At 41.3% G+C, this 27317-nt stretch overlaps 1 protein-coding gene across 3 annotated transcripts in view; it reads right to left on the minus strand.

Moving 5' to 3' along the window:
• Positions 1 to 1253: 1253 nt before the first annotated feature.
• The window catches only part of KDM2B (lysine demethylase 2B), a 1014988-nt gene continuing 988924 nt past the window's right edge, over positions 1254 to 27317 (minus strand). For all 3 annotated transcript variants that reach the window (XM_053701743.1, XM_053701744.1, XM_053701742.1), the window contains one exon: positions 1254 to 2622. In XM_053701743.1, coding sequence (XP_053557718.1) covers positions 2441 to 2622 — 182 coding nt within the window. In that variant the 3' untranslated portion in view covers positions 1254 to 2440. The remainder of the gene's footprint in view (positions 2623 to 27317) is intronic.

The following is a 27317-nucleotide window of genomic DNA, read 5'->3' on the forward strand; positions in this document are numbered from 1 at the left end:
CAGGCATTGATAAATTACACTAATAAATTCAAAGTAGGTGAAAGTGATGTGATCACCTTTGTAACTAGTTATACACCTCAGTACCACCAGATTTGTGCCATAATTAAGGAATAATTTACACCTATGTTGTCAGCTGACAGTGGTTTAAGTCAAGTACTTATAAGACGATGTAGGTACTCTTATAGAAAGGGAAAAACAATGGGTATTATGGTCTCTCCAACAGTTCTTAAAAATGAGAGGAATATGAGCTCTTCACACTTACAAATGTTCATTTATAGACTGTAAAGTCTGTAAATATGTAAAAACTGGACACAATTTTGTGTCAGAGGTAACCGGAGATCTTGTTTGAATTGTGGAACAAAATTTTCAGTGCATCTTCTTACATGCACACAGTGCCACCTACAGTACGTAGGTAAAACAACCAGAGAAATTAGAATTCGAGAACATTTCAAATATTACAGCTGACACAAATAGTAAAGATAAGGGTAGAGAAATCAGTACCCCCTTGGCCAAACACTTTATACTACATCATGACAAAAAAGTTGATACATTTACATGGAATATTATTGAACATCTCTGTAGATTCAAGGGGTGGAGATAAGGAGAAAATGTTGAGCATCATAGAGGTATTTTGGGTGTTTAAATTACGTGTATGTATATATATATATATATACACATACATATATATATATATATATATATATATATATATATACACACACACACACATACATATACACACACCTGTACTCACCCTACTCGCCTTGTCGGCGTCACCTTTGCGCTACAATAACTCCTCTTTTTCTTATAATCAAATTACTTCTTTGAGTATGCTCCCTTAATGGGCATACTGACCAAGTGACTATGGCACACCGCAGGTCACTATCCCCCACTCCCTCCCTTAGCTTTCTATGTCAATAATGTAGACTGAGCACAAATATATATCATTCATGAGAAAATGTATTGATAAAAATTGACATAACATTTTAAAATGAAGTTAATACAGAAGTAAAGCAGCATATTTACTGCTAATACTCATTGGTTGATGGGTACATTGAGCATTTGTACCTATCAACTACTGAGTATTTGTAGAAATACACAGATAATTAGTTGCAATTTGAATAGTTTACTTTGCATTGTTTTAGGAAAGAAAAAAAGAAAAAACACAGATTTAAACGTGTTTAATATGGATGATAGAAAACGTGAGAATAATATGTTTAATAAACGTACCTAATAAGAATACACAGACAAAATGTAGTAAAAGATTTTAATAAATGTATCCATAAATAAACATGATACAATTCCAACAACATTACTAACATTAAAAAAATTATACATCTGACTCCATAGTGGAGGAGTGGGATAGACTTGCAGTGTATTTCTCTGCATTCATTTATACAGACTGATAACCCCATTTCTTATGATCCAGTGCAAGGGGCATCTATTTTACACGAGGAGAAACACAAGTGGTATTTACTGAAGATACACAGCCAGAAACTCTGTGCTCTTATTTGTACCTGATCTGGCTCTTTATACAAACGAGAGGAAGCTACAACCAGCAAATGGTGGTCAGAATGAACTTTGTTCTTTGATGTAGTTAACACAAATTTGAAACATAATTTGAAGAAAAAAAAAAACCTTAAAGATTTTACAACAATGGCACTTTTGGAGGCAGGTATGTTACAATTGTCTGGCACATTAAATAAAAAAGGCCAGTTCCTTTGTTTTTCTCGGCATCACTACACCAATGTCTGGCAGGCGGTAAACGTTCATGCTGGGCTGGGTCACTGTGTTCAGAAGGTGAAAAACTAAAATGTTAACAGCCTTGTGAAACAACTAAACATACATCATTGCTCTGCATGCATAGGTCTGGTGTAGAAAGCTACTGAAACATGCTACCCAAGTGTCCACAAATGGCTTCATCTGGACCACTGCCTGAACTTCCTGTACATAGCAACATTAGTATCAAAAAGCAAACGTTCGTATGCACTTACACAACACTGCAAATATAGGTTTTTAAATAGTTTATACAAAAATAGTGCTGCATAATATGACAGGTGTTTTTTTGGGGGAAGGCTTAACGATTTGTTGTGATCCACTTTCTAAACACAATAAGAAAAAAAAATAAAAAAATAAAATAAAGACCCCCCTTATAATATGAACAGTTTTAGAGCCAACAAGAGAGACACTACCATGTGCATGCCCTTGGATTATAAATTAGTGTACTTGAAAGGTCAAAACGTTGTTCCAGTGTTAACCATCAGCTGGTCACTGAAGTGCTGGAGAAGCCATTGCAGGAAGCCTAGTATGAGAGGTTAGTAAACACAAACCACCATCTTATTTCTTGTAAGGCCAATACTGTCTTTCATCTGTACATTATTAAAGAAAATAAAAAATATTTAATTTATTTATATACACATATACACAAAATGTCCTACAGTTAGCTGATCTTTTGTAGAAGTTTTTCTTCTTTTTGTCCAAACTGTACAATTACAGACATTTCTGCTCTGAACTGTTCACAGCTTTCCTTGGTAACTTGCTTACAGAATCGCATGTCAATTAAGCAGATGTTTCCACAGCGTTTGAAGTAGGTCAGGCATTGGTCTGTAACATTATTGCAATCTGTGGATCATAAAAAAAGTAGTAAAGTTAAAGCTTATTTAGAATCTTTTTTTTTTTTTTTTTAAATAAAATTAAAATTTATTATAACTTTTTTTTATTCTCAAACGTAGATTAAAAAAATAGTCCTTCAATAAAACTAAACAACCCCCCCTCCCTTTTTTTGCCATTTCCTGTTGGGGAAGAGAATATCCCACAAGTAAGGATGACGCCGTGGACCGGACACACCTATGTTGGAGAAATGGAGAGACCATGTACACTTATGGAGTACCCTGTGTGTGATTTAGGGTACTACTCTCTGCTAGTGGTTAAAGCAACATGCTCAGCAATTGGTCATTTTCAAACCCATTGTCAATATCACACATTTTAGCATCTCTATCTGCAGAGATGTTCTCTGTTACAGCATATCACCTGGCAAACTCGGCAAGACCTGTGATATTCCTGGTTACAATGGGCACTGCTGTCTATCTGGGTGTTGGGGGGTTTACTGTGCTGCAGGAGCAAGTCTAGAAATTAAATGAAATGAAATGCTGAACTCTCAATAAAACCAAACAACTCAAAATGGTCTACAATGCATATGGAAACAGCACTAATTTACCATGTTAATACACTTTTTTATATTTATGTTCATTTTATGCAAAAGAAAAATGTTTGAAACACACTAGTCTAGACAATGTAATGAATGATACAAGGGTTTGCATTCTGTTTTCATTGTAAACATTTTATTGCAGTTTCTACATAAAAAGAAAATGTTTATAATGCACTATATAATTCCCTTATCAGCTAAACATCCTGCAACCAAGTATCCTGCCGTTATATCAGCTAAACATACTGCACCCAAGTATCCTACCGTTACATCAGCTAAACATACTGCAGCCAAGTATCCTGCCGTTACATCAGCTAAACATACTGCACCCAAGTATCCTGCCGTTACATCAGCTAAACATACTGCAGCCAAGTATCCTGCCGTTACATCAGCTAAACATACTGCAGCCAAGTATCCTGCCGTTACATCAGCTAAACATACTGCAGCCAAGTATCCTGCCGTTACATCAGCTAAACATACTGCACCCAAGTATCCTGCCGTTACATCAGCTAAACATACTGCACCCAAGTATCCTGCCGTTACATCAGCTAAACATACTGCACCCAAGTATCCTGCCGTTACATCAGCTAAACATACTGCACCCAAGTATCCTACAGTTACATCAGCTAAACATACTGCACCCAAGTATCCTACAGTTACATCAGCTAAACATACTGCAGCCAAGTATCCTGCCGTTACATCAGCTAAACATACTGCACCCAAGTATCCTGCCGTTACATCAGCTAAACATACTGCACCCAAGTATCCTACAGTTACATCAGCTAAACATACTGCACCCAAGTATCCTACAGTTACATCAGCTAAACATACTGCACCCAAGTATCGTACAGTTACATCAGCTAAACATACTGCACCCAAGTATCCTACAGTTACATCAGCTAAACATACTGCACCCAAGTATCCTACAGTTACATCAGCTAAACATACTGCAACCAAGTACCCTACCGTTACATCAGCTAAACATACTGCACCCAAGTATTCTGCCGATACATCAGCTAAACATACTGCACCCAAGTATCCTGCCGTTACATCAGCTAAACATACTGCACCCAAGTATCCTACAGTTACATCAGCTAAACATACTGCACCCAAGTATCCTACAGTTACATCAGCTAAACATACTGCACCCAAGTATCGTACAGTTACATCAGCTAAACATACTGCACCCAAGTATCGTACAGTTACATCAGCTAAACATACTGCAACCAAGTATCCTACAGTTACATCAGTTAAACATACTGCACCCAAGTATCCTGCCGTTACCTCAGCTAATCATACTGCACCCAAGTATCGCACAGTTACATCAGCGAAACATCCTGCACCCAAGTATCGTACAGTTACATCAGCGAAACATCCTGCACCCAAGTATCATACAGTACATCAGCTAAACATACTGCACCCAAGTATCCTACAGTTACATCAGCTAAACATACTGCACCCAAGTATCCTACAGTTACATCAGCTAAACATACTGCACCCAAGTATCGTACGAGTTACATCCGCGAAACATCCTGCAACCAAGTATCGTACAGTTACATCAGCTAAACATACTGCACCCAAGTATCCTGCCGTTACATCAGCTAAACATACTGCACCCAAGTATCCTACAGTTACATCAGCTAAACATACTTCACCCAAGTATCCTACCGTTACCTCAGCTAAACATACTGCACCCAAGTATCCTGCCGTTACATCAGCTAAACATACTGCAACCAAGTATCCTACCGTTACATCAGCTAAACATACTGCAACCAAGTACCCTACCGTTACATCAGCTAAACATACTGCACCCAAGTATTCTGCCGATACATCAGCTAAACATACTGCACCCAAGTATCCTACCGTTACATCAGCTAAACATACTGCAGCCAAGTATCCTGCCGTTACATCAGCTAAACATACTGCACCCAAGTATCCTGCCGTTACATCAGCTAAACATACTGCACCCAAGTATCCTCCAGTTACATCAGCTAAACATACTGCACCCAAGTATCCTGCCGTTACATCAGCTAAACATACTGCACCCAAGTATCCTACAGTTACATCAGCTAAACATACTGCACCCAAGTATCCTGCCGTTACATCAGCTAAACATACTGCACCCAAGTATCGTACAGTTACATTAGCTAAACATACTGCACCCAAGTATCCTACAGTTACATCAGCTAAACATACTGCACCCAAGTATCCTACAGTTACATCAGCTAAACATACTGCACCCAAGTATCCTGCCGTTACATCAGCTAAACATACTGCACCCAAGTATCCTACAGTTACATCAGCTAAACATACTGCACCCAAGTATCCTACCGTTACCTCAGCTAATCATACTGCACCCAAGTATCGTACAGTTACATCAGTTAAACATACTGCAGCCAAGTATCCTACAGTTACATCAGTTAAACATACTGCACCCAAGTATCGTACAGTTACATCAGCGAAACATCCTGCACCCAAGTATCGTACAGTACATCAGCTAAACATACTGCACCCAAGTATCCTACAGTTACATCAGCTAAACATACTGCCCCCAAGTATCCTACCGTTACATCAGCTAAACATACTGCAACCAAGTATCGTACAGTTACATCAGCTAAACATCCTGCACCCAAGTATCATACAGTTACATCAGCTAAACATACTGTAACCAAGTATCATACAGTTACATCAGCTAAACATACTGTAACCAAGTATCGTACAGTTACATCAGCTAAACATCCTGCAACCAAGTATCGTACAGTTACATCAGCTAAACATCCTGCTACCAAGTATCCTACAGTTACATCAGCTAAACATCCTGCTACCAAGTATCATACAGTTACATTAACTAAACATACTGCACCCAAGTATCCTACAGTTACATCAGCTAAACATCCTGCTACCAAGTATCATACAGTTACATCAGCTAAACATACTGCACCCAAGTATCCTACCGTTACCTCAGCTAGACATACTGACTGCACCCAAGTATCGTACAGTTACATCAGCTAAACATCCTGCTACCAAGTATCGTACAGTTACATCAGCTAAACATACTGCACCCAAGTATCCTACCGTTACATCAGCTAAACATACTGCAACCAAGTACCCTACCGTTACATCAGCTAAACATACTGCACCCAAGTATCCTACAGTTACATCAGCTAAACATACTGAACCCAAGTATCCTACAGTTACATCAGCTAAACTTACTGCACCCAAGTATCCTACCGTTACCTCAGCTAAACATACTGCAACCAAGTATCGTACAGTTACATCAGCTAAACATACTGTAACCAAGTATCGTACAGTTACATCAGCTAAACATACTGCACCCAAGTATCGTACAGTTACATCAGCTAAACATACTGCACCCAAGTATCGTACAGTTACATCAGCGAAACATCCTGCACCCAAGTATCGTACAGTTACATCAGCGAAACATCCTGAACCCAAGTATCCTACAGTACATCAGCTAAACATACTGCACCCAAGTATCCTACATTTACATCATCTAAACATACTGCACCCAAGTATCGTAAGGTTACATCAGCTAAACATACTGCAACCAAGTATCGTACAGTTACATCAGCTAAACATCCTGCACCCAAGTATCATACAGTTACATCAGCTAAACATCCTGCTACCAAGTATCCTACCGTTACATCAGCTAAACATACTGCAACCAAGTATCGTACAGTTACATCAGCTAAACATCCTGCACCCAAGTATCATACAGTTACATCAGCTAAACATCCTGCTACCAAGTATCATACAGTTACATTAACTAAACATACTGCACCCAAGTATCCTACAGTTACATCAGCTAAACATCCTGCTACCAAGTATCATACAGTTACATCAGCTAAACATACTGCTACCAAATATCGTACAGTTACATCAGCTAAACATACTGCAACCAAGTATCGTACAGTTACATCAGCTAAACATACTGCACCCAAGTATCCTACAGTTACATCAGCTAAACATACTGCACCCAAGTATCGTACAGTTACATCAGCTAAACATCCTGCACCCAAGTATCGTACAGTTACATCAGCTAAACATCCTGCACCCAAGTATCATACAGTTACATCAGCTAAACATACTGCACCCAAGTATCGTACAGTTACATCAGCTAAACATACTGCACCCAAGTATCCTACAGTTACATCAGCTAAACATCCTGCTACCAAGTATCCTACCGTTACATCAGCTAAACATACTGCAACCAAGTATCGTACAGTTACATCAGCTAAACATCCTGCACCCAAGTATCATACAGTTACATCAGCTAAACATACTGCAACCAAGTATCGTACAGTTACATCAGCTAAACATACTGCAACCAAGTATCGTACAGTTACATCAGCTAAACATCCTGCTACCAAGTATCCTACAGTTACATCAGCTAAACATACTGCACCCAAGTATCATACAGTTACATCAGCTAAACATCCTGCTACCAAGTATCATACAGTTACATCAGCTAAACATCCTGCACCCAAGTATCATACAGTTACATCAGCTAAATATCCTGCTACCAAGTATCGTACAGTTACATCAGCTAAACATACTGCACCCAAGTATCATACAGTTACATCAGCTAAACATCCTGCTACCAAGTATCATACAGTTACATCAGCTAAACATCCTGCACCCAAGTATCATACAGTTACATCAGCTAAACATCCTGCTACCAAGTATCATACAGTTACATCAGCTAAACATCCTGCACCCAAGTATCATACAGTTACATCAGCTAAATATCCTGCTACCAAGTATCGTACAGTTACATCAGCTAAACATACTGCACCCAAGTATCCTACCGTTACCTCAGCTAAACATACTGCACCCAAGTATCCTACAGTTACATCAGCTAAATATCCTGCTACCAAGTACCGTACAGTTACATCAGCTAAACATACTGCACCCAAGTATCCTACCGCTACCTCAGCTAAACATACTGCACCCAAGTATCGTACAGTTACATAAGCTAAACATACTGCACCCAAGTATCCTACCGTTACCTCAGCTAAACATCCTGCACCCAAGTATCCTACAGTTACATCAGCTAAACATCCTGCTACCAAGTATTGTACAGTTACATCAGCTAAACATACTGCACCCAAGTATCGTACAGTTACATCAGCTAAACATACTGCACCCAAGTATCCTACAGTTACATCAGCTAAACATACTGCAACCAAGTATCCTACCGTTACATCAGCTAAACATACTGCAACCAAGTATCCTACCGTTACATCAGCTAAACATCCTGCAACCAAGTATCCTACAGTTACATCAGCTAAACATACTGCACCCAAGTATCCTACCGTTACATCAGCTAAACATCCTGCAACCAAGTATCCTACAGTTACATCAGCTAAACATACTGCACCCAAGTATCCTACCGTTACATCAGCTAAACACCCTGCAACCAAGTATCGTAAAGTTACATCAGCTAAACATCCTGCAACCAAGTATCGTAAAGTTACATCAGCTAAACACCCTGCAACCAAGTATCGTACAGTTACATTAACTAAACAAACATACTGCAGCCAAGTATCCTACAGTTACATCAGCTAAACATACTGCAGCCAAGTATCGTACAGTTACATCAGCTGAACATACTGCAGCCAAGTATCCTACAGTTACATCATCTAAACATACTGATGTGACTCGTTAGTGTTACAAGGTATCAGGTGTAAATGGGAGGCAGTTGTGTTAAATTTGGTGTTATCGCTCTCACACACTGGTCACTGGAAGTTCAACATGGCACCTCATGGCAAAGAACTCTGAGGATCTGAAAAAAAGAATTGTTGCTCTATATAAAGATGGCCTAGGCTATAAGATTGCCAAGACCCTGAAACTAAGCCGCAGCATGGTGGGCAAGACCATACAGTGGTTTCACAGGACAGGTTCCACTCAGAACAGGCCTCGCCTTCGCAATGGTCATCCAAAGAAGTTGAGTGCACATGCTCAGCGTCATATCCAGACGTTATCTTTAGGAAATAGACGTATGAGTGCTGCCAGCATTGCTGCAGAGGTTGAAGGGGTGGGGGGTCAGCCCATACGCCGCACACTGCATCAAATTGCACTGCATGGCTGTCGTCCCAGAAAGAAGCCTCTTCTAAAGATGATGCACAAGAAAGCCCGCAGTTTACTGAAGACAAGCAGACTAAAGACATGGATTACTGGAACCATGTCCTGTGGTCCGATGAGACCAAGATAAACTTATTTGGTTCAGATGGAGTCAAGCATGTGTGGCGGCAACCAGGTGAAGAGTACAAAGGCAAGTGTGTCTTGCCTACAGTCAAGCATGGTGGTGGGAGTGTCATGGTCTGGGCCTGCATGAGTGCTGCCGGCACTGGATTGCTACAGTTCATTGAGGGAACCATAAATGCAAACATGTACTGTGACATACTGAAGCAGAGCATGATTCCCTCCCTTCGGAGACTGGGCCGCAGGACAGTATTCCAACATAATGACCCCAAACACACCTCCAAGACTACCACTGCCTTGCTAAAGAAGCTGAGGATAAAGGTGATGGACTGGCCAATCATGTCTCCAGACCTAAACCCTATTGAGCATCTGTGATGTCATCCTCAAAATGGAAGGTGGGAGAGCGCAAGGTCTCTAACATCCACCAGCTCTGTGATGTCATCCCAAGAGGGTTAAGGCAGTGAGGGAAAATAATGGTGGCCACACAAAATATTGACACTCTGGGCCCAATTTGGACATTTCCACTTAGGGGGTGTACTCACTTTTGTTGCCAACGGTTAAGATATTAATAGCTGTTTGTTGAGTTATTTTGAGGGGACAGCAAATGGACACTGTTATGCAGGCTGTTCACTCACTACTTAAAAATGTGAGGGGTGTACTCACTTTTGTGAGATACTGTGTGTATGTATATATATATATATATATATATATATATATTTTATTATTATTTTTTTTCTTTAAGGTTTTTGAAAATACAAGTCACACAATTTTTTATTTTTCATTTTATCTCTATTCTTCTATTACTGTAAAGGGACATTGCCCTAAATACATAATTTAAGCAATGATTTGTTTAGTATTTATTTTTAAATATTAGCCTGACAATAATTTGTTTAACATGAATTAGGAAGCCCACGATATCCATAATCAAAATGCAGGAAAGGAGAACAAAATAAATAATGAAAGTTAGAAGAATGCAACCGTTCGATATGAATGGAGGAGTTCTTTTATATAAAACATCATTGTATAGATACATACGTATTGATAACAACCATCTGGGAGGAGTATTTGACCTCCCAATTTTAAACATCACAGACCCAGATTACTTAAAGTGAAGGTCCATTTTGATAAATTTGTGCCCGGTTTTTAATAAACCTATTAAAAACAAGGGCACTTTAATTCATCAAAATTGACATTTCATTGTTTTCTTCAAAATCTTACCTTTTAATCCTGGCAGCCACTTCAGCACTTCCTCCGCCCGTCGCAAGCCGTCTTTGCGGGTCCAAAATGATGAATCCGGCTTTCTCCAATCACAACGTTGCATCAGGCCAAGATTCCCCCGGGGGGAAGCTGTGCCCGAATTGTCATTTCCGACGGCCGGGGGAAATCGCTGGAGCGGCATTCAGGATTAAAAGGTAAGTTTTTGAAGAAAACTGTGAAATGTCAAATTTTTTTTAGGAAGAAACACAAGTATACATCACATTTCCAATTACATCTGCATGAGAAATCTGTTAACATGAATAGCAGAACTGGAACCATATTGGTACACACGCCCATAAAGCTGGTAGAACCATCAAAATAGAGAATATAAATAGACATAATTTTGCCAGGGAAGTTAGGGATATCTTCATGGTTCCCAATTCTCAGACTGTAAAACTGTATGCTTCCTATGTACACCTGTGTTTCTGGTTTTCAAACTATAAACTTACAAACAAAACAAACCAAACATAACAACAACAAAAAAAAGTAGTTATTTACTTAATCTTACTGCAGTACAGAATTGATAACCCGTGCAAGACCAATCATTGTCTGGAAATAACAAGGCATCAAGACATAAATGGCCCAAGTTTAGAGTCTAGAGAGAGGTGTTAATAAAGTTGATGTCAGTAGTACCAAATAGTGTCTAGCAAAAGCCAATTGTAAAGCCAGAAAACTAGCGATGTTATTTTTATTGGTAATAGTTTAGTAGAATCAAGTATGAACAAATGTATAGATTAAAGGGACAGTCAACCATAGAATTGTTATCGTTTTAAAAGATAGATAATCCCTTTATTACTCATTCCCCAGTTTTGCATAACCAACACAGTTATGTTAATGCACGTTTTACCTTTGTGATTACCTTGTATCTAGGAACCTTCTTCCAGTCCCCTGATCACATGACTGTGACTGTTTATTATGCATTGTCTTGCATTTAGCATTGTGTTGTGCTAGATCTTAAATAACTTTCTGTGCCTGAACACAGTGTTATCTATATAGCCCACGTGTACTTTCTGTCTCTTTGTGTTGAAAAGAGATTTAAAAAGAATGTTAGAAGGCTTAGAAATTAGCATATGAGCCTACCTATGTTTAGTTTAAACTAAGAATACCAAGAGAAAAAAGCAAATTTGATGATAAAAGCAAATTGGAAAGTCAATTACAATTAAAAGTCCTGTCTGAATAATGAAAGTTTAATTTATACTAGACTGTCCCTTTAAACTCTGTAGAACAAAACTAGAAAATTACTGTAACCCAGGTATTTTTATAGAATTGGCTTAGGTATAAATTGGTTGCTAGCTTTGCCACAAGTAAAAGATTGTTAAGCAAATTCTGCCTCTAAAGCAATAAAAAAATGCTAGCTGATCTGTTCCAGTATGCGTGTCAAATCTGGAATTAAAGGGACAGTCTAGGCCAAAATAAACTTTCATGATTCAGATAGAGCATGTAATTTTAAACAATTTTCCAATTTACTATTATCGCCAATTTTGCTTTGTTCTCTTGGTATTCTTAGTTGAAAGCTTAACCTAGGAGGTTCATATGCTAATTTCTTAGACCTTGAAGCCCACCTCTTTCAGATTGCATTTTAACAGTTTTTCACTACTAGAGGGTGTTAGTGCACATATTTCATATAGATAACACTGTGCTCGTGCACGTGAAGTTATCTGTGAGCAGGCACTGATTGGCTAAACTGCAAGTCTGACAAAAGAACTGAAAAAAGGGGCAGTTTGCAGAGGCTTAGATACAAGATAATCACAGAGGTTAAAAGTATATTATTATAACTGTGTTGGTTATGCAAAACTGGGGAATGGGTAATAAAGGGATTATCTATCTTTTAAAGCAATAAAAATTCTGGTGTAGACTGTCCCTTAAAGGCATTTATTGATGCATGTATTTCATCTATATGAGACTGGATAAGGCAAAGTCACGTTACATTCACAGAGCATTAATAGCCAATAGTGGCATGTAAATAGTTTTAGAACCTACCAAAAACTAAAAGTAATTTCAATAACTGAATATTCTATATGCCAAGGTAGCACACATTAAAATAATAGAATACCAGATAATGAGAAATCAGAAGGTGAAGATAGAATCAAATGCGGTCATAACAACAACTCGGCAACTACATCCTCCTCAAGACTATCAATCTTTCATAAACAGCTTTAAAAAGTTTACATCGAATGAAAAGGAACATCAGTATTTTGTAGCATTCTAGTATATATTCTACTAATGCAGGTTTCCCCATGTCTACTTTTAAGCAAGTCAGTCTGAAGTGAAGGCAGCATAAAAACAAAAACAGGCACACTTAATTCAGTAGGTCATTGCCTCCGCAGTAAGTCCTCATCCTACTCCAGTCCTCCTTTTCCCTGTTTTATCAGCTAGATCCAAGAGGCATCCGCACAGGAGCCACAGGCAATCAATTATGTTCCTTGAAGTGAGGATCGTCATGGATGAGAGAAGCTCCGTGTGCACATGCATTCCGTATTGCTGATAACACTGTTCAGGCATGGTAACACAAACACAGCTGCCATAGAGGAGAGTAACTGCTTGAATCTGGACAATCTCAGTGCTAAACATGGAGTATTCTCTTTGGTTCGTGGCACAGGTTTTATCAGAGATTTTATCAGGTCAGCTAACATCCAAGATATTCGCCTATTTCACATTAGATTAATACTAGTAAGAAAGGACACACACTGCCATAAAAGCAGAGACTGAAACAAAAGTTAAACACCGTGGATTAGCATGAAGAGTTAACAGGGTTAAGATAAAAAGCAACAAAATAATAATAAAAATGAAAAATAATAAACACAAAAAAAAAACACTTTTCCTTTAAATACTGCGCAGAGTCCCAGCACAGACAAGGATGAAGACCGCTTGCTTGCTATTGTTTTAAAATTGATTCTGAGGTGACAGCATGAAAGTCATTTGCGCTATTTTGGAAAAATAAAATAAAACTGTTACTGCTGTAATGTGAGAAAGTATTTAACCCACTCCAGCTTTACTTTGCAGATCTTCCCAACTTGATCCGTGAATGCTTCACCAATCTGAGCTGTCACATCTGCGCTGGAAAGTGTGTCGGGCATGGTACACAGTTATCTTCAAAATAAACCGCTCCATATTCAAAGGACAGCATTGTGCCATTTTCACATTATAGCTCCCAAGGTAGATACTTTCCACAACAGGGCGAGGAAGGTCCAATTTCTTATCCGTCGCTCTGATCATGAAGTAGTCAGATGTCGTAGGCGTGAAGATAAAGCTTGTTGGAGCATTAGCAGATCCTGTGTCAGTTGGTATTAGAGCAGAACGATCAGAGGCTGTCTCCATTGTTACTTCAGTGTTAACGAATTCTGCGTCGGCAGAGGCTCGACTTAAGCAATGTGGTTTCTTATACAGTTGTACTTCAGTTAGAAGTTCCCCTATTGATGCAGATAGGGAGTCAAATAAAGGTGCGAGCAGATCCGTTAGCTTAGCAGTAACAAGTTCCATCTTGTCAGGATATAAAAGAAAGATGGAAAACTATATATAGCGTGGCTGCACTAGGTCCCGCCACAGCACCAGCCGGCTTCTATCAGTAGAAACTGCTTCTCGGTAGCCAAGAGATGATAATCCTTGATCCTAAAAAGTTCCCAGACACAAATATTGTCAAGGGCAATGCGGATGGCTGAAGTTATGACCACCAAACAACTTAATGGGTAACAACTTAGACGGAGCTACCTAAGTTAGTGGCCATATAGGAACGCCGCCCACCGGAAGTTGTGAAATGTCAATTTTGATGAATTAAAGTGCCCTTGTTTTTAATAGGTTTATTAAAAACACGGGCACTAATTCATCAAAATGGACCTTCACTTTAAAGGGACAGTCTACACCAGAATATTAATTATTTAAAAACATAGATAATCCCTTTATTACCCATTCCCCAGTTTTGCATATCCAACAAAGTTATATTAATTTATGTTTTACCTCTGTGATTACCTTGTATCTATGCCTCTGCAGACTGCCCCCTTATCTCAGTGCTTTTGACAGACATGCAGTTTAGCCAATCAGTGCAAACTCAAAAATAACTCCACGGGAGTGAGCACACAGTACTAGTTAATGTGTGTCAAATAGATAACAGTCTAACTGCAAAAAAAACTTTCAAAATGCTATGATCTTAAAGGCTGTTTTCAACGGTTTAGAAATCAGTTTGAGCCTACCTAGGTTTAGCTTTTCAAAAATACCACCAAGGGAACAAAGCAAATTTGATAATAAAAGTAAATTGGAAAGTTGTTTAAAATTGCATGCCCTATCTGAATCATGAAAGTTTAATTTTGACTAGATTTCTCTAATGTCATAGGCTCTTTTTATGTAAGAGAGGGAACGGTGCTTAGTTATTGTTCAAGAATATTTATCTGCTTTTAAAAACGATCTATTCTAGGTAACTAGTTTAGAGATGAATGCAGGAGAAAATATTATTCTGAGGTGATTTGAATGTAATTTCTTATGATTATGCAAATCACGACACACTGTTTTGTTTTAATATGCTTTAATGTATATTATTTTCAGAGCAGTGTACATAGCCTTATTAATCTGTTATATATTTTTATTAAAATATGTACAGCATATAATACATATTTAAAATTAAAAAATAAAAATAATGAAAGTATATTGCAAAGTTGTTTTACTACACGTAATAAAACAATGTTTATTAAAATCTAAAGAATTACATTAACCCATTAGGCTTAAAGGGACACTGAACCCAATTTTTTTCCATCGTGATTCAGATGGAGCATGCAATTTTAAGCAACTTTCTAATTTACTCCTATTATAAAATTATTTTTATTCTCTTGGTATCTTCATTTGAAATGCAAGAATGTACGTTTAGATGCCGGCCCATTTTTGGTGAACACACTGCGTTGTTCTTGCGGATTGGTGGGTAAAGTGCTTTCCATAGTCTGAACCAAAAAAACAGAATTTATGCTTACCTGATAAATTACTTTCTCCAACGGTGTGTCCGGTCCACGGCGTCATCCTTACTTGTGGGAATATCTCTTCCCCAACAGGAAATGGCAAAGAGTCCCAGCAAAGCTGGCCATATAGTCCCTCCTAGGCTCCGCCCACCCCAGTCATTCGACCGACGGACAGGAGGAAAAAAAATAGGAGAAACCATATGGTACCGTGGTGACTGTAGTTAGAGAAAATAATTCATCAGACCTGATTAAAAAACCAGGGCGGGCCGTGGACCGGACACACCGTTGGAGAAAGTAATTTATCAGGTAAGCATAAATTCTGTTTTCTCCAACATTGGTGTGTCTGGTCCACGGCGTCATCCTTACTTGTGGGAACCAATACCAAAGCTTTAGGACACGGATGAAGGGAGGGAGCAAATCAGGTTACCTAAACGGAAGGCACCACGGCTTGCAAAACCTTTCTCCCAAAAATAGCCTCTGAAGAAGCAAAAGTATCAAATTTGTAAAATTTGGCAAAAGTGTGCAGTGAAGACCAAGTCACTGCCTTACATATCTGATCAACAGAAGCCTCGTTCTTGAAGGCCCATGTGGAAGCCACAGCCCTAGTGGAGTGAGCTGTGATTCTTTCAGGAGGCTGCCGTCCGGCAGTCTCGTAAGCCAATCGGATGATGCTTTTAAGCCAAAAGGAAAGAGAGGTAGAAGTCGCTTTTTGACCTCTCCTTTTACCAGAATAGACGACAAACAGAGAAGATGTTTGTCTGAAATCTTTTGTAGCTTCTAAATAGAATTTTAAAGCACGGACTACGTCCAAATTGTGTAACAAACGTTCCTTCTTTGAAACTGGGTTCGGACACAAAGAAGGTACAACTATCTCCTGGTTAATATTTTTGTTAGAAACAACCTTTGGAAGAAACCCAGGCTTAGTACGCAAAACCACCTTATCTGCATGGAACACCAGATAGGGCGGAGAACACTGCAGAGCAGATAACTCTGAAACTCTTCTAGCAGAAGAAATAGCAACCAAAAACAAAACTTTCCAAGATAACAACTTAATATCTATGGAATGTAGAGGTTCAAACGGAACCCCTTGAAGAACTGAAAGAACTAGATTTAAACTCCAGGGAGGAGTCAAAGGTCTGTAAACAGGCTTGATCCTAACCAGAGCCTGAACAAATGCTTGAACATCTGGCACAGCTGCCAGTCGTTTGTGTAGTAAGACAGATAAAGCAGAGATCTGTCCCTTTAGAGAACTCGCAGATAATCCTTTATCCAAACCTTCTTTCTTATTCCATGGGAATCCCTTGGATTCACACCAGCAGATATATATTTTCCATATTTTATGGTAAATCTTTCTAGTTACCGGTTTTCTGGCTTGAACCAGGGTATCTATCACAGAATCTGAAAACCCACGCTTTGATAGAATCAAGCGTTCAATCTCCAAGCCGTCAGCTGGAGGGAGACCAAATTTGGATGTTCGAATGGACCCTGAACAAGAAGGTCCTGTCTCAAAGGTAGCTTCCATGGTGGAACCGATGACATATTCACCAGGTCTGCATACCAAGTCCTGCGTGGCCACGCAGGAGCTATCAAGATCACCGAGGCCCTCTCCTGTTTGATCCTGGCTACCAGCCTGGGAATGAGAGGAAACGGTGGAAACACATAAGCTAGGTTGAAGGTCCAAGGCGCTACTAGTGCATCCACTAGAGTCGCCCTGGGATCCCTGGATCTGGACCCGTAGCAAGGAACCTTGAAGTTCTGACAAGACGCCATCAGATCCATGTCTGGAATGCCCCATAATTGAGTCAATTGGGCAAAGATCTCCGGGTGGAGTTCCCACTCCCCCGGATGGAATGTCCGACGACTCAGATAATCCGCTTCCCAGTTTTCCACACCTGGGATGTGGATCGCAGATAGGTGGCAGGAGTGATCCTCCGCCCATTGTATTATTTTGGTCACTTCTTTCATCGCCAGGGAACTCCTTGTTCCCCCCTGATGATTGATATACGCAACAGTCGTCATGTTGTCTGATTGGAATCTTATGAATCTGGCCTTTGCAAGCTGAGGCCAGGCCCTGAGAGCATTGAATATCGCTCTTAATTCCAGAATGTTTATCGGGAGAAGAGACTCTTCCCGAGACCATATTCCCTGAGCTTTCAGGGATTCCCAGACCGCGCCCCAGCCCACTAGACTGGCGTCGGTCGTGACGATGACCCACTCTGGTCTGCGGAAGCTCATTCCCTGGGATAGGTGGTCCAGGGTTAGCCACCAACGGAGTGAATCTCTGGTCTTCTGATCTACTTGAATTACTGGAGACAAGTCTGTATAGTCCCCATTCCACTGTTTCAGCATGCACAGTTGTAATGGTCTTAGATGAATTCGTGCAAAAGGAACTATGTCCATTGCTGCAACCATCAACCCTACTACTTCCATGCACTGAGCTATGGAAGGATGTGGAACAGAATGGAGAACTTGACAAGCGCTTAGAAGTTTTGACTTTCTGACATCTGTCAGAAAAATCCTCATTTCTAAGGAATCTATTATTGTTCCCAAGAAGGGAACTCTTGTTGACGGAGACAGAGAACTCTTTTCTATGTTCACCTTCCATCCGTGAGATCTGAGAAAGGCCAGAACGATGTCTGTATGAGCCTTTGCTTTTGAAAGAGACGACGCTTGTATTAGAATGTCGTCCAAGTATGGTACTACTGCAATGCCCCTCGGTCTTAGGACCGCTAGAAGGGACCCGAGTACCTTTGTGAAAATCCTTGGAGCAGTGGCTAATCCGAATGGGAGGGCCACAAACTGGTAATGTTTGTCCAGAAAGGCGAACCTTAGAAACTGATGATGTTCTTTGTGGATAGGAATATGTAGGTACGCATCCTTTAGATCCACAGTAGTCATAAATTGACCTTCCTGGATAGTGGGTAGAATCGTTCGAATGGTTTCCATTTTGAATGATGGTACCCTGAGAAATTTGTTTAGGATCTTTAAATCCAGAATTGGTCTGAAGGTTCCCTCTTTTTTGGGAACTACGAACAGATTTGAGTAAAAAACCATTCCTTGTTCCGTCATTGGAACTGGGTGTATCACTCCCATCTTTAACAGGTCTTCTACACAACGTAAGAACGCCTGTCTCTTTATTTGGTTTGAGGATAAGTGAGACATGTGGAACCTTCCCCTTGGGGGTAGTTCCTTGAATTCCAGAAGATAACCCTGAGAAACTATTTCTAGCGCCCAGGGATCCTGAACATCTCTTGCCCAAGCCTTGGCAAAGAGAGAGAGTCTGCCCCCCACTAGATCCGGTTCCGGATCGGGGGCTACTCCTTCATGCTGTTTTGTTAGCGGTAGCAGGCTTCTTGGTCTGCTTACCCTTGTTCCAGCCTTGCATCGGTTTCCAGGCTGGCTTGGGCTGTGAAGCATTACCCTCTTGCGTAGAGGATGCAGAATTAGAGGCCGGTCCTTTCCTGAAATTACGAAAGGAACGAAAATTAGACTTATTCTTGGCCTTGAAAGGCCTATCTTGTGGGAGGGCGTGGCCCTTTCCCCCAGTGATGTCTGAGATAATCTCTTTCAATTCTGGACCAAAGAGAGTTTTACCCTTGAAAGGGATGTTAAGCAATTTTGTCTTGGATGAAACATCCGCTGACCAAGACTTTAGCCAAAGCGCTCTGCGCGCCACAATTGCAAACCCTGAATTTTTCGCCGCTAATCTAGCTAATTGCAAAGCGGCATCTAAAATAAAAGAGTTAGCCAACTTAAGTGCGTGAACTCTGTCCATAACCTCCTCATATGGAGTCTCTCTACTAAGCGACTTTTCTAGTTCCTCGAACCAGAACCACGCTGCTGTAGTGACAGGAACAATGCACGAAATGGGTTGTAGAAGGTAACCTTGCTGTACAAAAATCTTTTTAAGCAAACCCTCCAATTTCTTATCCATAGGATCTTTGAAAGCACAACTATCCTCAATAGGAATAGTAGTGCGCTTGTTTAAAGTAGAAACAGCCCCCTCGACCTTAGGGACTGTCTGCCATAAGTCCTTTCTTGGGTCGACCATAGGAAATAATTTCTTAAATATCGGAGGGGGAACAAAAGGTATGCCGGGCTTCTCCCACTCCTTATTCACTATGTCCGCCACCCGCTTGGGTATAGGAAAAGCGTCGGGGTGCACCGGAACCTCTAGGAACTTGTCCATCTTGCATAATTTTTCTGGAATGACCAAGTTGTCACAATCATCCAGAGTAGATAACACCTCCTTAAGCAGTGCGCGGAGATGTTCTAATTTAAATTTAAATGTCACAACATCAGGTTCAGCCTGTTGAGAAATTTTTTCTGAATCTGAAATTTCCCCATCTGACAAAACCTCCCTCATGGCCCCTTCAGATTGGTGTGAGGGTATGACAGAAACATTATCATCAGCGCCCTCCTGCTCTTCAGTGTTTAAGACCTAGCAATCGCGCTTTCTCTGATATGCAGGCATTTTGGATAAAATATTAGCTATAGAGTTATCCATTACAGCTGTCAATTGTTGCATGGTAATAAGCATTGGCGCGCTAGAAGTACTAGGGGCCTCCTGCGTGGGCAAAACTGGCGTAGACACAGAAGGAGATGATGTAGAACTATGTCTACTCCCTTCATCTGATGAATCATCTTGGGCAACTTTACTATCTGTGGCAGTACTGTCCTTACTTTGTTTGGACGCTATGGCACAATTATCACACAATTTTGAAGGGGGAGACACATTGGCTTTCATACATAAAGAACATAGCTTATCTGAAGGCACAGACATGTTAAACAGGCTTAAACTTGTCAATAAAGCACAAAAACCGTTTTAAAACAAAACCGTTACTGTCTCTTTAAATTTTAAACAGAGCACACTTTATTACTGAATATGCGAAAAAATATGAAGGAATTGTTCAAAATTTACCAAAATTTCACCACAGTGTCTTAAAGCATTAAAAGTATTGCACACCAATTTTCAGAGCTTTAACCCTTAAAATAACGAAACCGGAACCGGTTACAGATTTAACCCCTATACAGTCCCAGCTACAGTCTTTGCTGTGACTTTGTCAAGCCCAGAGGGGAATACGATACCAAATGACGCCTTCTAGGAACTTTTCCAACCACTTTCAGGTCCTCACACATGCATCTGCATGTCTTGCTCTCAAAAACAACTGCGCAGTAATGGCGCGAAAATGAGGCTCAGCCTACAACTGGGAAGGCCCTTCCTGACTGGAAAAGGTGTCTAACATAGTGCCTGACGTTAAAAACGTTCCCCAAGTTTATAAGTGTGAAATATCAACATAAACATGTATAAAATGTCCAAATAAAGCAATCGATTTAGCCCATAAAAGTGTCTACCAGTTTTATAGCCCATATTAAGCCCTTTATTCTGTTTGAGACTAAGAAAATGGCTTACCGGTCCCCATGAGGGGAAATGACAGCCTTCCAGCATTACACAGTCTTGTTAGAAATATGGCTAGTCATACCTTAAGCAGAAAAGTCTGCTAACTGTTTCCCCCAACTGAAGTTACTTCATCTCAACAGTCCTATGTGGAAACAGCAATCGATTTTAGTTACTGTCTGCTAAAATCATCTTCCTCTCACAAACAGAAATCTTCATCTTTTTCTGTTTCAGAGTAAATAGTACATACCAGCACTATTTCAAAATAACAAACTTTTGATAGTAGAATAAAAAAACTACAACTAAACACCACATACTCTTAACCATCTCCGTGGAGATGTTGCCTGTGCAACGGCAAAGAGAATGACTGGGGTGGGCGGAGCCTAGGAGGGACTATATGGCCAGCTTTGCTGGGACTCTTTGCCATTTCCTGTAAGTAAGGATGACGCCGTGGACCGGACACACCAATGTTGGAGAAAATAGCTCAGATGCCTTTTTTTCAAATAAAGAAAGCAAGAGAACGAAGAAAAAATCATAATAGGAGTAAATTAGAAAGTTGTTTAAAATTGCATGCTCTATCTGAATCACGAAATAAAAAATTTGGGTTCAGTGTCCCTTTAAAGGGACATTAAAACACCTCAAGATATTGTGTTTGGTCTCATGTTTTATTACTCACATTATTTGTCTCACATCCACCGATTGAGAAGTATCTCAGATTCTAAACATGGACTTCTAAACGGTCGCTTAGCTTTCTCTTTGGTGGACAATGTGCACTTTAAATTATACAGTGTATCTATTTGAATATTTACTTTTATGTTGATATTGTTTGTGCTCATTATGTAACATCAATAATTATACTATTTAAAAAAAAAAAAAAAAAAAACACAACACACTTTTGGGGATTTGAACATGTGTTTTTAAAATGTCTCTACATCAGCAAAAGTAGTTTTCATGGGTAAAAAAAATAAATGTAATGATGTGGTCTTAGTATATTATGCTTTTTTTTCTATTTGCAACTCAATGCACAGCGCTAGACTTTGTTATGTTGAGATAACTGCTGGAAAAACATAAATTATGCTTACCTGATAATTTAATTTCCATCGAGGGGAGGAGAGTCCACGGCTTCATTCATTACTATTGGGAATCAAGAACCTGGCCACCAGGAGGAGGCAAAGACATCCCAGCCAAAGGCTTAAATACCTCCACCACTTCCCTCATCCCCCATTCATTCTGCCGAGGGAACCAGGAACAGTAGGAGAAATATCAGGGTAAAAAAGGTGCCAGAAGATGAATAAATTTAGGGCTGCCCATATACGGAGATATGGGCGGGAGCTGTGGACTCTCCTCCCCTCGATGGAAATGAAATTATAAGGTAAGCATAATTTATGTTTTCCATCTAAAGGGGAGGAGAGTCCATGGCTTCATTCATTACTATTGGGAACATATACCCAAGCTCTAGAGGACACTGAATGAAACCGGGAGGGTAAAAGGCGGACCCTAATCTGAGGGCACCACAGCCTGCAAAACCTTTCTCCCAAAAGCAGCTTCCGCAGAAGCAAAAACGTCAAATTTGTAAAACTTTGTAAAAGTGTGTAAGGTGGACCAGGTAGCCGCCTTACAAATTTGCTCCATAGAAGCCTCATTCTTGAAGGCCCAAGACGAAGCTACAGCTCTAGTTGAATGAGCCGTGATCCTCTGAGGAGGCTTATGTCCCGCTGTCTCATAAGCCAAGCAAATCAAGCTCCTCAACCAAAAAAGACACAGTAGTAGCAGAGGCCCTTTGCGCTTCCCAGAATACACCACAAAAAGAGATGTAGACTGTCTGAAATCCTTAGTAGCCTGAAGATAGAACTTCAAGGCACGAACCACATCCAGGTTATGAAGTAACCTCTCCTTTGAAGAAGAAGGGTTAGGACACAAAGAAGGAACAGGTATATTCTGATTGATGTTACGGTTAGACACTAAATTGGGGAGAAACCCCAACCCAGTGCAAAGCACAGCCTTATCCGCATGAAACACCAGATAAGGAGGATCACATTGCAAGGCAGCTAATTCAGATACTCTGCGTGCCGATGCAATAGCCAAGAGGAAGAGAACCTTCCAGGACAGAATCTTAATGTCTATGGAATGCATAGGTTCAAATGGAACCCTCTGCAAAACCTTAAAGGGACACTGAACCCAAATTTTTTCTTTCGGGATTCAGATAGAGCATGACATTTTAAGCAACTTTCTAATTTACTCCTATTATCAAATTTTCTTAATTCTCTTGGTATCTTTATTTGAAACGCAAGAATTTAAGTTTAGATGCTGGCCCATTTTTGGTGAACAACCTGGGTTCTTGCTGTCCAGAGTTCTGAACCAAACAAAAAGCTTAGATGCCTTCTTTTTCAAATAAAGATAGCAAGAGAACAAAGAAAAATTGATAATAGGAGTAAATTAGTAAGTTGCTTAAAAAATTGCATGTTCTATCTGAATCACGAAACTTACTCCTCAAAGGTTCAGTGTCCCTTTGAGGAGTAAGTTTAAGCTCCAAGGCGGAGCTGACTGTCTAAAGACAGGCCTGATTCTAGACAGAGCCTGAACAAAAGATTGAATGTCAGGGAGCTCAGCGAGTCTCCTATGCAACAAAACTGATAATGCCGAAATCTGTCCCTTTAAGGAAACTAGCAACAAGACCCTTCTCCAAACCTGGAGAAAGGACAGAATCCTGGATAACTTCACCTTATGCCAAGGATATCCATGCTTCTCACACCAGGACAAGTAAGTCCTCCACACCTTATAGTAGATGTGACGAGTGACTGGCTTCCTTGCCTGAATTAGAGCATCAATCACACTTTCTGAAAACCCTCTCTCGGCTAAGACTAGGCGTTCAATCTCCACGCAGTCAGCCTCAGAGAATCCAGATTTTGATGCTGAAAGGGGCCCTGTGACAGCAGATCCCTGCGACAGGGTAACCTCCATGGCGGAGAGGATGACATCCCCACCAGATCCGCAAACCACTTCCTCAGCGGCCACAAAGGAGCAATTAGAATGGCCGAGGCTTTCTCCTGTTTGATGCGTACCACTAAGCAAGGTAGAAGTGGTAATGGAGGAAAAATGTAAGCTAGGTTGAATCCCCAAGGAACCACTAAGGCATCTATCAGCTCTGCCTGCGGATCCCTGGACCTCGACCCGTATCGAGGCAGTTTGCAATTGAGTCTGGACGCCATGAGATCTATCTCCGGCGATCCCCATCTGTGACAAATCTCCGCAAACACCTCGGGGTGAAGAGACCATTCCCCCGGATGGAAGGACGTTTCCCAGTTGTCCACACCCGGAATGTGAATCGATGAGAGTGCGCAGTCGTGGGACTCCGCCTAATCCAGGAACCGAGACACCTCCCTCATCGTGAGGGATCTCCTCGTACCCCCTTGATGGTTGATGTAAGCCACCAAGGTAATGTTGTCGGTCTGGAATCTGATGAAACTGACCGACCCCAGAGAAGGCCAAGCCTTCAGAGCATTGTAGATTGCTCGTAGTTCTAGGATGTTGATCGGAAGGAGAGCATCCTCCCTAGACAACTTTCCTTGTGCCATTCTGGCACCCAAAACAGCTCCCCAACCGTGTTCACAAATTCCCAGGACGGTCTCAAGAAGGATGTCCCCATGGACAGTTGCTCCGGATGAATCCACCAAGAGAGGGAGTTCCGAGTCCGAGCATCCAGGGATATCAGCTGTGATAAATCTGAATGATTGCCGTTCCACTGTCTCAACATGCACAATTGAAGAGGTCTTAGGTGGAACCTGGCGAATGGGATGACATCTATGCTTGACACCATGAGACCTATCACCTCCATACATTGAGCCAACGATGGGCTTGAGGAGGACTGAAGGACTAGACAGGTGAACGCAAGTTTCCTGTGCCACTGATCTGTGAGAAATATCTTCATGGACAGAGTCTATTATCGTGCCCAGAAACTCCACCCTGTTGCTGTGGACCAGGGAACTCTTTCCTGAGTTGATCTTCCAACCGTGAGATTGGAGCAGAAGAAGAGCCCTCGAATGATCCTCTGCGAGGCTGAGCGACGGCGCCTGAACCAGGATGTCGTCCAGGTAAGGCGCCACCGCAATGCCCCTGGATCTGGCCACTGCAAGCAGCACCCCCAGAACCTTTGTGAAGACTCTCGAGGCCGTTGCCAGACCAAAAGGAAGGGCCACAAACTGGAAGTGTTGGTCCAGAAATGCAAATCTTAGGAACCTGAAGGATTGGCACTTGAAGGTAAGTGTCCAGGTCTAAAGTCGTCATGAACTGTCCCCTTTGAACTAGGGGCAGAATAGATCTGATCGTTTCCATTTTGAATGATGGAACACTCAGAAACTTGTTTAAACACATTAGGTCCAGAATCGGGCGGAACATGCCCTCCTCCTTTGGAACCACAAAAAGGTTGGAATAGTACCCTAGACCCCCTCACACACTCTAGAAAGGCCTCTCTCTTCTCTGGTCTTGAAGACAGGTTTGACAGGAGGAATCAGCCCTCGGGCGGATGGGATCTGAACCCTATCCTGTATCCCTGGGAGACCACTTCTAGAACATCCTGCAACCATGCGTCTGAGAATAGATAATCTGCCCCCTACGTGATCCAGAGACCGGGCCGCCCCTTCATGCCGATTTAGTCTCGGCAGGCTTCTTGCTCTGCTTAGACTTGTTCAAAGATTGAGCCGGCTTCCAAGATCCCTTGGGACTGTTCCGCTTTTGTGGAGGGTTGCTGGCGCTGAGCCTTCTCTGCGCGAAAGGGACAAAAACTAGATCCTTTAGGCTTAGCCTTCTTATCCTGCGGTAGGAAAGCTCTCTAAGCCTCCCGTAACCGTGGATATAATCGAATCCAATCCTGGACCAAACAGGATCTTTCCTTGAAAAGGCAAGGACAACAGCCTCGCCTTAGAGGTCATGTTCGCAGACCAAGATTTTAGCCACAGAGCCCTGCGCGCTAAAACAGAAAAACCTGACACCTTAGCATTCAGGCGAATAATTTGCATATTGGCATCACAGATGAAAGAATTGGCGATCTTCAGCGCCTTAATCTTCTCCTGTATCTCGTCGATGGATGTCTCCCCCATCGACCATTTCACACAGGGATTCACACCAATATGTCGCAGCTCCAGCGACGGCCGCTGCTGGCTGAAGAACAAACCCTGTGTGCTGAAACATATTTCTCAACATGTTTTCCAGCTTTTTATCCATGGGCTCTTTAAACGACGAACTATCCGCGAGCGTAGAGATAGCCCCATCCACCTTAGGGATGGTCCCCCACAGCTCAAGCGGAGAGTCCGGAACGGGGAACAGTTTTTTAAAGGAAGAAGAAGGGGAAAAGGAAGAACCTAATCGCTCCCATTCGTTCTTAATAATATTAACCATCTTAACGGGAACCGGGAAATACTGAGGTACTACCCTGTCCTCTAATACCTTGTCAAGCTTAGGAATTGTAGGTTCCACCGGTATCTTAGGTTCCTGGAACCTCCAGAGTAGCAAGAACCTGCCGTAGCAGAAAACGGACATTCTCCATCCTAAACCTATACACAGGCTCCGCCGCAGGTTTAGAAGACATGGACTCCGACCCAGAAGGGGTCTCCTCCGAAGAATCAGAGTGGGCCTCGTCATCGTATAGAGCCTCTGGATCTTCCAATTGGCGAGGACAAACCCCCGGGCCGCTATGATAAACCCTACGCTTGCGCTTAGCAGAACGTGGTAAGGCATGGATCAATTTCGAAACTGCTGATTCCAGTTGGTCTGCAAAATCTGACAGCCAATGAATCTCTCCCGAAGGAGTAACGGTTGGACCCCGGGGCGCTGCATTTGCAATCGGAGATGAATGTAGGGAACGCACCTCCCAGGATGAAGAACCCTCAGAGATGGACGGCTCAGTAGTACTAGAAATTCTTTACATTTAGATGATGTAACTTTATCAAGGCATGTGGAACATAGTTGAGCAGGCTGATCTACCAGAACCTCCTCACAATAAACACAGGAATGAGACTTTATTAAGGAAGGAGAGCCCTCCAACACATCAGAGTCCTCCATCGCTTGCGCGCTTGGTTAGACTAACTTTATTTATTAAAAAGGCACCTTTATACCACCAATGGCTGGGGCACTCACCACCTAATAGGACCCGGACTACAGAAACCGCTACGTCTCCTGCGCCACAGATTAACAGGAAGGATAGATAGCCACACCCAGTCGCATGGAATGCCTGGCAGGACCGCCCCTGCACTAGGGAAAAACGCGCCAAAAAGTTTCCACAAGTAACCTGCAAGTT

This window comes from Bombina bombina, chromosome 2 (genome assembly GCF_027579735.1).
Source record: "Bombina bombina isolate aBomBom1 chromosome 2, aBomBom1.pri, whole genome shotgun sequence".
Classification (NCBI taxonomy): domain Eukaryota; kingdom Metazoa; phylum Chordata; class Amphibia; order Anura; family Bombinatoridae; genus Bombina; species Bombina bombina.